General features: G+C 43.4%; 1 protein-coding gene across 1 annotated transcript in view; it reads left to right on the top strand.

Moving 5' to 3' along the window:
* Positions 1–2,180: 2,180 nt before the first annotated feature.
* Cfap58 (cilia and flagella associated protein 58) overlaps positions 2,181–10,796 on the top strand; it is a 98,363-nt gene continuing 89,747 nt past the window's right edge. The window contains exons 1-4 of the mRNA XM_042689505.1: positions 2,181–2,302; positions 5,256–5,537; positions 7,814–7,962; positions 9,759–9,915. Coding sequence (XP_042545439.1) covers positions 2,294–2,302; positions 5,256–5,537; positions 7,814–7,962; positions 9,759–9,915 — 597 coding nt within the window. The 5' untranslated portion in view covers positions 2,181–2,293. The remainder of the gene's footprint in view (positions 2,303–5,255; positions 5,538–7,813; positions 7,963–9,758; positions 9,916–10,796) is intronic.

Raw genomic sequence — 10,796 nt, 5'->3', positions numbered from 1 at the left:
TTGTGTAAGTTGGTGTCAGACACAAGTTTTTGTGGGTGTGTTGCTCCTGGAGACTCTTGACAGGTGAGAACTTCTGGTAGTACAATGCCACCTAGTGCTTCTTTTAATTGCAACAACACAAGGGAGAAGGGGTATAGCTAGTTTCCAGTAGACTGGGGAATTGGAAATCAGGCATTTTGTTTCATCATCACAAAGTGATATGTCCAACCACCCACCCTTTCATGCAATTTTCTACTGGTGTTGATGCCCAACAGCATTTCATTTCTAGGAGTTGAACATGTCATGTGGCTTTTTACCTCCTGCTGGGTTCCCTGAGTGTTTCTGTTGGGGTCTTTGTGCTCTCAAGAATCCGTGTCTAGATTTTCTGGGCTGTCAACGTAGCATGTACTTGATTACATAGGATTAATTGTGGGATTCTTTTCAATGTCAATTGTAGATGTAACAGCCAGAGACTACCATAGTCACGATTCTCCACCAACTTAAAAAGGTAAAACTGAGGATAGATTAGGTAAGATGAAGCTCACAAAGCAAACTGATAAAGACCCTGAGGTCCAGAAAGACTAAATCATACTGAAAGAGCATATAAAAAGCAAAGCAAATAAGAGGAAAGAGGACAAAGAGCTACAGTATCAAAATGAAGGATTATTTCAAAGGATTCAAAATGAAGGATTACATCAAAATGAAGAACATAAAGATGTTCCTAGTCTTTGAAAATAGATGAATGTCCAGACTTTACAAAGGTGTCTTGCAAATCAAAAAGAAGATGTGTAGACAAGTAGGCAAGGGTTAAGAGTTAGGCAGTTCTCAGAAGGGAACCTTAAGTGGCTTATGGACATGGGAACTGATGCTCAGTTTCTCTAGTGTAAAAGGAAAAGTGAATGCAAAGATGTATGCATGCTATTGCCAGCTAGCGGACAGACATTCGAAAACTGGCTAATTAGATGAATCAGGCTTTGTGAAACAGTTAGAATAGCATCTAATACTTGCAGGAGTGTTTATGAATCACTAAACTACTCCATACTGTCAAGGCAGGGACTCAGGACACACACCTGTTGCACCACACTGCATGGTAGCCTAGAGCAGCAGTTCTGGTGTACAGTCTAACCAAACTTGGTGTGGTTAAGGGTTTTCTCCAGGCTACTGGCTATCTGTGCATTGCCAGGAATCTATGTCTACCTCTAGGAAGATGAATTTGAAAAGGCACTTGCTCTGTATAGTCATATCCTTTGGGTTCAGGGGACAGAGCTTTTGTCTGTGTGGGTAGGGCTGGAGAGAGGATATATCTTATCCAGCAGAGCAAAAGGAAAGGCTGCTTTATGGCTCACGAGCCCCCCCCCCCCCCCCGCAGGATTTTATTTTCCCATGCAGACATATCTTGCATCTCCATATAGGATCGCTCCAAGTATTCCCAGGACCGCACAGGCTCCCTAGGCAGACATTTCTGAGGAACTGTGGTCCTCAGACCACATAAAATGGGCCACAGGGCAATCTTGGCTATTTTGTCTGTGGTACTGGAGAGTTGAGGGAAGCCTTGTTATCTAACACGTGGAGAAGGGAAGTAAAGCGTGAGTGTCCCATCTGAAATGCTGTGCAGGGAATTCCAGGCCAGCCTGGGTTACAAGGTGAAACCTTCCCAATGCTGTGCAGCAGTCAGAAGCAATGAACTTGGGGTTACCACACCAACCGCAGTAAAGAGAGATCCTGGAAAAGAATGTGGAGTGAAAGAAACAGAAAATGGTCATCTCTGAAGTCCAACGCCATTATTAATTTAAAAAATCCACTCTGATTTAATAGTACACATTTTCTAGAAACAACTACCTAGTCATGGTAGCACGAATGCCTATGTGGATGATGATAAGGGTTAGGAATAGGAATACATAAAGCCACAGAGAGGTCTCACACATTTCAAGACCTAATCAGTGTTAATTACTGTAGCTGTCCTTCCTCCTCACCCCCTCTGTGAGGCCCAGCCCACTAATTTACATGTCTCCGCCCCACTCGCGATAGATTTGCATATTTCTCTGAGGTTCGCCACCCGTGTGCCAGTCACTGAGGCTCCGCCCCTCTGGAACGAAGGCTCGAGTGGGGGGGGGGGGCGGGCGCGCGCGTTGCGGTTGCCAGGCGACGGAGGACGCGAGCGAGGAGCCCGGGGTTCCGGGCCCCTGGAGGGCGATAGAGATAACGTGTCGCCGTTTCAGACACAGGGGGCAGTGCACAGCACCTTCTCTTGTCTCCGTCCCAGGTTCTGCGAGCTCCACAGCAGCCTCTGAGGCCGCCCCGACAGAGCGTCAGGATGGCCGAGGTCAGGAGTCACCGCCTCCCGCCCTTCCCCTCCCCGTCAGCCCTCTCCTGCTGGGGCTCCCCCCGGTCTCATTCGCTGATTGGGATCCGCCCTCCTGATCCTCCCCTTCCTACCTGGGATCTCCCTTAGCCAGCCTTCCTCCACCTACCTGCGGTCCTCATTTCAAGAGTTTCCAGACCCGTGGGTCCCCTGTACCCACCCCTACCGTTTGCGCTGCCACGGAGAGCTACCCGCAGACACGCACTGTCGCCCCTGCATGCTGCCTGGGCCCTGGTCACGCTCTGATGCCCTGTCGTGTGGTCGCCGGCTGCCTACCTCTTCACGGAAGGCCTTTGAGCCCTTCTGCACTGCCCTGGGCGGTCTTCGACCCTCGCGTTCACTCATTCAGCTTCTAGACACCCGCCTGCATCGTAGTGCACCCTGTCTGCAGCCTCACCGACGGGGGTTGCCTTTCTAAGCTCCTTCAGCGAAACTCTGTCCTCTCCTTTCTAACCGCAACGCCCCCAGCACCTTGCCATCACTTGCCATTCACGGGTCCCGTCTATGCTGCCCTGATCCTTCATTGCCCTGTCCCAGTCCACTCCATCCTCACCTACTCAGCGGTGGGAATGTCCGGCCCCTGAGCCCTGTAAGGTTCACTAAATCATTTGGTACATGCTGACATGGACACATACAGCTTCTTGATGCTTCTTGTGGCTACCCTGCCTGTATGGATAATTTTATATGGCCCTCCAATGATGCTTTACGTATGTAAGTGGATCTTGGCAGAAAACAACAAACAACAACAACAAAACGCTTACCCACTCCTGCAAGAGTTCCATTGGAGCAGCAATTTGGTTTGTGAGGCCCAGTACAAAACAAAAATCCTGTTCAAAAATTATTAAGAAGCCAGGCATTGGGGGCTCACACCTATAATCCTAGCTACTCAGGAAGCTGAGACCTGAGGATCGAGGTTCAAAGCCAGCCCAGGCAGGAAAATCTGTAAGACTCTTATATCCAAGTAACTACCAGAAAACCCGAAGTGGCCCTGTGGCTCAAGCACTAGCCTTGAGCTGGAGAGGTGAGGGACAGTGCCCAGGCCCAGAGTTTAAGCCCCACAACTGACCAAAAAAAAAAATTAAGAATTTTGACATTAGGGCTGGGAAGGTAGCTCAGTGGTAGAGTGCTTGCCTTGCATGCATGAGGCCCTGGGTTCAATTCCTCTGTACCATATAAGCAGGAAAAAAAAAAGCCAGACATGATGGTGGCTTAAGTGGTAGAGCACTAGCCTTGAGCTGAAGAGGTGAGGGACAGAGCCCAGGCCCAGAGTTCAGGCCCCACAATGATGGCAAAAAAAAAAAAAAAAAAGATATTAACCAAGGGTGGGCATTTCTGAGCATTAAACCTGCACCAATGAGTGGGTTGTGGGTCCATGGAGCCAGCTTTGGTCCCAGAGTTTCTTAGAACCACAAGGCTCCACCCCTATTGCATCCCTTGTCTCCTCTACTCAATCTACACTCCATTATTATCCCACCCTAGTGGACCATCTAGTTTTCCTGTATGAACACCATTAACCCTTGTCACCCCTCTCTCATCCTTGCTCCTTGGGCACTGTCACGCCACATTCTCCTTCTGCTTAAAAGTCTTGAGTAGTTCTTTGTGGTCTTCAGAATAATGCAACCTATACTCCTTAGAATACTCTTGTCTGCCTCTAGTCTATCCCTAATACACTAGCTAATCTCCTTCCTGTATTCCTTTCACACACTGGCAAATTTGAACCCTTGCTTGACCCTGACTTCTGTTCAAACACTGCTAATTCTCACCCAGGTTGCCCTTTCTTCCACCTCTACCTGTGAAAAATCCTTTCTTCCTTCTAGGACTGCTCAAATGCCAGTTCTTTTATTATTTGTTGCTTTCTTGCTGCTTTAAGAAATTCTCTCTTCTTATAGAACTTTGAATGTATTTTATATCAAGGACTAAATTTTATATTTCCATCATTTGCATGACATACTCCATCAGGTGACCAAAAACACATTGCCTGTGGGTGGGCTATTTATTATTTACTTTGGTATCTCCTGTAGGAGACATCAGCAGAATTACTTATATAAGGTATTCAACAAATATTTGCTCAATGAATGAAGAAATATACTAACCATACCTCTATCATTATTATTCTGTTCCTAATAAGAAGTAGGTGCTTATTTTCTAGGGTAGTCATAACTAAGTACCACAAACTGCCCAGTTGTGGGGGTTCATGTTTTTCCTAACTACTCCAAAGGCAGGAGGAGGAGGATTGAGATCCAAGGTTGGCTGGGCAAAAGCAGGAGGAATGCCAAAGGACAGAGGTCATGGCTGAAGTGGCAGAGTGCTTGCAAGCATGAAGCCTTGATTTCAAAACTCTAGTACTACCAGGCCAAACCCAACCCAACCTAACAAGACAGACAAACAAATGACAGAGTACCATAAACCCAGGTTGCCTATAACAGAATGCTTGTCTCCCAGCTCTCAAGACTAAAAGTCTAAAATCTAGATGCTGGCGGAATGACACCCCCTTGGAGAACCAGAATACAAACCATCCTTGCCTCTTCCTAGCTTCAAGCAGTGGTAGGCAATCCTTCGCTTTTCCTAGATGCAACTCCAACAGTTCACTTCATCTTCGTGTCCTCACAGATATTCTTCCACATCTGTTTGTTATCAGGTTCTCCTTTTATTTCTTGTTAAGGACGTAACTCATATTGGTGGGGTCTGCCATATTCCAGTATGCCCTCATTTAATTAGTTATAGTGATATGTATATATATGACAAATGCTTCAGGGGATGAAAATAGAAGTTTCAAACATATTTTTTTCTGCTTGCTAGTGGCTTTTCCTGTGCCTGTATAAAGCCCTTTCATTCAGGGGGAGTAGAAGAGATAGCAGATAGCAACAGAAAAATTGTCAAGTCCATATATTCCCACCCTTGCTCTTTTACACAGGAGAAGAGTGAAAAACTAGCTCTGGAAGAAACTGCATTTGAGGAAATAGAAAAAGATTTTCAGGAGGTTCTTGGCGAACTTGCAGGAGACAAAAGTCTGGAAAAATTCAGGATTGAATATGAGAAGCTTCATTCTGTCATGAAAAAGTCTTATGACAATGAAAAGCGTTTGATGGCCAAGTGCAGAGAACTGAATGCGGAGATTGTGGTGAATTCTGCAAAGGTCGCCACTGCTCTGAAGCTCTCTCAGGATGATCAGACAACCATCGCCTCCCTGAAGAAGGTCAGTGATCCAGAAGTAGATGACCTTGAATTTCAGATGTCATCTTTCATTATATTGGCAACTCCTGGCTGGTAGCGAGTGGACAAAAAATGTATATGATCTATATATTCATTAAGCCAGGGAATAAGTTCATTTCCCAAGAAAACAGATAGACTTGATGAAGTTCATCATGCAGGAAATAATAGAGAACCTTAGTGATTTGGTTTCTGGTTAATAGTGGGTGAGCCAATGAGACAGAGGCAAGTAAGTGTGGGATTAGGAATCTCAGTGTGTGTCGTTTGATGCGAGGTGAGCAATTATACATTCAATAGCTTGTTAAAGATATTCTAATACTTCTACTTTTAAATGGTAATTTCCACGACCTTTCTTCCTATTCCTCTTTTATTTCCTCTTGCTTCCAAAAATCCTCTAATAGGAGAGACAGGGATTCAGTCAGAAGGAATATTAAAGTAATATGACAATTTTACATTATACGTTTCTTTTGTTCTTTTAAAAATTTTAGCTGGGTGCTGCTGGCTCATACCTGTAATCTTAGCTATTGAAGATGCTGAGATCTGAGGATTGTGGTTTTTCCAGCACAGGCAGGAAAATCTGTAAGATTATTAGCTTCAATTAACCACCAGAAAATCAGAAGTGGAACTGTGGCTCAAAGTGGAAGATCAGTTGTCTTGAGCAAAAATTGCTGAGCAACAGTGCCCAGGCTCCTAGTTCAAGCCCCAGGACTGAAAAAAAGAAATTAAATAAAACCTTTAAGTAGTTTGTAGAAGGGAGTTTCAATTAACATCACATATTTTTTCTCCTAAGAGAGTTATATGATTTTGGAGACAAAAACATTTGTTTTTGATCTCAGGGTGTTGAGAGATCAAGACATTAATTTACAATTCAAAACTGTAGCTATGAAAAATAATTTACAAAACACTTTAGGCAATTCCTTGGCTATCATATGATTAGATGTCATCCATTTCAAATTAACTTCCAAGACCAGAACATAATATGGTCTGTTTTCTCTTAGAAAACTATTTGTTTGGTGTAATTTTTCCTTATTGTCAGTTTCTTCTCCTTGCTAACTAACCAATTTAAGAAGGTGTTAATTCATTTTATGGTGTGAAAATACACTGTTCACAATACATTTAAAAGGACAAGTCGAGAATTGGCTAAAGTCTAATTGATGACTGGCATGGGAATGCTTACATATCACACATGAGCTCTGGGGTTCTAGCCTTAGCACTGGAAAAAAAGCCTAATAGATGAAAATGATTTGGATAAAACTTTATGTAATCATATTCTTTGTTTCCATATCCTTCATTTGTTTTGCCAATGGTCATCTGTAGGATTTCTATATAAGAACAAAGTCCAGAAAGTGACATTTTGTATGTCATGGTTCCTCCAGAGTAATTTCTCTGTGTAATAAGTGAATATGAATTTTTAAATAACACTCTCTTCCATCATTGTTATTTCTTGTCAACCTTTAAGTGGAATATTTTCACTCAAAGCTTATAGATATTTATCTCCATAAAAGACCAACCTAATACTTGACAACATTTTGAATTGGTTCAGTGGCGGGACGTGGGACAAAACTCAGCTGTTGCAGGCACTTACTGCGCTTTGCTTGTTACCTGAATGGCTGTCATTCACTTTTATTTGTTAATGTTAATAATCTGTATTGCATCTTTATAACAGTGAGGAAGCTGAAGCTGCATGCCCCATGGATTCCATTTCCTGCTATGTGTTGTTTTCCCCTGAAAGTATTTGATAAGAAGGCCTGGGTGAGGACTTCTGAAAATGGGAATTACCAAGGTTATTATGTACAGACTGGAGGGATTCAAATCTTACATTGCCATCTAGGCATTCACTTGGCCCAACCACAAAATATATTTTTTATTTGAAAATTTATCAAAAATTATATTCAATATATCAGTTTAAAGTCTGTATCTATGCTTATTTTTTATGAGAGAGCTTATTATTATTAATATTATTGTAAATCTCTGCATTGCCACTTTTTTTGAAGCTTATAGACACACACACACACACACACACACACACACACACAAGGCAAAAAATGTACCCCATGCCAGTCCTGTTTGATTTTGGCTAGCTCATGGTGAACAACAGTTCAGTAACTCAGTACAACTCATTCATAAGGTATAATGCATATCAGATAATATTCTTCCCCCATTAATGACCACTACACTGTAGTCAGTGGTATTCTATCAGCTAGTTTTTCTTGTATAGAAGCCAATTTGGTTTTACTCACCGATCTGCTGTGGCCCATTCAGGAAATCGAAAAGGCCTGGAAGATGGTAGACTCGGCCTACGATAAGGAACAGAAGGCCAAGGAGACAATTCTGGCTCTGAAAGAGGAAATAGTGAACCTGACCAAACTCGTGGAACAGGGATCTGGTCTGTCAATGGACCAGGATACCAAGTAGGTCACGCCCTTCATGATGTGCCTTGAACTCCCTTTTGCAGTTGCTTTTCCATCTGCAATAGACAGGAAGGTGTCCTGAAAGCTTCTGCAATGCGAAACTTCTTTGTTGGATGCCCAGACACGGTGTTCTATGTTTCATTATTCCTTTTTCTTTGTAACATTCCCTTTATCCACACTGAAGAATGAACCTGTGGTTATATTAAACCTACGGCTCTATAAGAATCAGAGCCACATTTTCCAAATGTACAAAGCTCCAGATGGGAGGAGTTTTGTAAGAGAATTGGGAAAGTGTGAGGAGAGGGGAAAGAGTTTTTGCCTCGATAGTGTACTTGGGCATAGCAGCCTGGGAGCTGAGGTGGTTTTATGGGGAAGAAGCATTTGGGCGTGCATTTAAAGGTTTCTTATGAAACATTTCCATTATATCAAATGTTGGTAAATAAGCACTGTCAAATTACTGTGTTTTGAGCAGTTGTTCAATGGCTGTCAGTTGTGAGCATCTGCAGAGTATGTTCTCCCTTGATTTCTTCTGCTCAGACTGGCTGTTCTCTCTGTGGGAGAGGCTGAATGTCATGCCAGATGGAATGGTTATTTATTTATTTATGCCAGTCCTGGGCTTGAACTCAGGGCCTAGCCACTGTCCCTGAGCTGCTTTTGCTCAAGGCTAGCACACCACTTGAGCCACAGTGTCACTTCTGACCTTTTATGTTTATGTGGTACTGAGGAATTGAAGCCAGGGCTTCATGCATGCTGGGCAAGCACTGTACCACTAAGCCACATTCCCAGCCCTGGAATGGTTTTTGGGATGTGGAGGTCACAATTAGATATGAGATGTGGAGGTCACAATTCGACATTTCTAATCTGTGGGCACTATCACAGGCCCTCCTTAAACCCACCACCATGAGTGATTTTTCCAAATTTTTATCCTGGGCAATCATTTTATCTGGACATGTTCATTTGGGAGAAATGAATCTGTTTGGGTGACTGGAGAAAAAAAAAGGCCAATATTAATTGGTTGTATTCTTCATGTTGTACTTTATTCCTTAGATCCTAGCCCTCTAGTGGATACACTAAACAAATAGTTTTGTGAGTTGACATCCACTTCACATTCATTGTAAGAGGCACAACAATATAATCTTATTCCAACAGATCATAAAACAGAGATGTGGGTAGTGTCATTTCCCCTAACTTTTCTACTTCAAATTCCTCAGAGATAATTGCTCACCTAATATTTGCTTTACTGGGTTTTGCTAAAAATGCCTATAAAAGCCTGGTGCTGGTGGCTTACACTTGTAATTCTAGCTACATAGGAGGCTGAGATCTGGAGGATTTTGGTTGGAGAATCCCAGACAGAAACTTCCGTGAGAGTCTATGGCCAGTGAACTAGCCAAAAGAAGTGCTGAAATATGGCTCAAGTGGAAGAGCAGCAGCCAAGCAAATAATCAAGCTGAACAAGTGTGAGGCCTTGAGTTAAAATCCTAGATTTGCCCCTCCCCATGTTTATAAAATACACACACACACACACACACACACACACACACACACACACACTCATATGTGAATAGATACTGTATTCTCTTAAAAATAAAAAAAAGGGATTATTGCATCATGCTCACTATTACTGGCACTTCTTTTCTGTGAGCGTCTCTCAGTAGCTCCTATGTCAGGGTCCAGGAACCTCTTTCTGTCCGTGGAATAGCATGTTCTGTGAGCCTGCAGAGTTTCCCTGAGAAAACAGGAGGGATCCCTAAGCAGATGACCATTTAGTTTGAATCCTGTGTGTTCTTCTTCTCTAGTATCCGAGATTTACTGAGGTTCAAAGAGGAAGTGACAAAGGAGCGAGACCAACTCCTGTCAGAGGTGGTGAAGTTACGGGAGACCTTAGCTCAGACCATGGAGCAGCACCAGCAGACGGAGCGCGCCAAGGAGAATGCAGAGCACACCATCAATCAGGTCTGCTCTGCCATGCAGGGCAGGATGAAAGATGCTGGCTTTCAGAGGACACCCTGACCTTCCCACCTCCCTTCCTGTCTTGCTCCTCTCTCCAATGTACTCCCTGTGCCTAAATGAAGCATCTGCCACTCTGCTTGCTTCTCTGGTTTGTTCTCAAGAGAGCAGTTTTTCCTGAGTTGTTCTTTGTCTAGGTTCTAAGAATTCACTAAGGCAGACACTCTGGTTATAGTTGAGGCTCTGGCAGGTGTCCCTGGTGAAGAAGGTCAGCGGACCCAGCATGAGGCACAATGGAGACAGAGGTTCCTTTTGTCTCTTCTCCTTTAGAGGAAAGCTACCTAAAAGATGGTATAGATTCATGGACTGGTGCTCTGGCTTCGCTCTTTGATCAGGGCCTGGCACTCAACTACTTGAGCCACACCTCAACTTCTGGTTTTTGTTTTGCTGGTTAATTGGAGATAAGAATCTCTTGGATTTGTCTGCCTGGGTAGACCTTCTGTTCCAACATGGAAGCCACTTAGGTTATAGGTGACACTTAACATTTTTATTAAAAATTCAAGAAGTAAAAATTCAGTCCCTTGTTTGTGCTGCTATCACTTCAAGTCCTCAACAGCCATGCGACTGGCAAGCACTGTCGTAGCATAGACAGACAATGCTGACATCGTGGCACTAGACCCTTTCCACTCATGGCTGTATAGTATTCCAATGTGTGATGAATATGACATAATTTGTTCTTAACTCAGCCTCCTGAGTAGTTAGGGTTACAGACATGAGTACCAGCTCCAGAGATCAGGTGACTATCTGAGAGAAAAACCTGAGACTTCTTTGAGCATAAGGAAAAAAAAAAAGGCTTGTCATAGGACGTTAGACATGCAGATAAAAGC

This window comes from Dipodomys spectabilis, unplaced genomic scaffold (assembly GCF_019054845.1).
Source record: "Dipodomys spectabilis isolate Male_0828 unplaced genomic scaffold, ASM1905484v1 ptg000125l, whole genome shotgun sequence".
Classification (NCBI taxonomy): domain Eukaryota; kingdom Metazoa; phylum Chordata; class Mammalia; order Rodentia; family Heteromyidae; genus Dipodomys; species Dipodomys spectabilis.
Note: the sequence above shows the minus strand (reverse complement) of the source record. Positions and strands in the feature narration are given on the sequence as shown.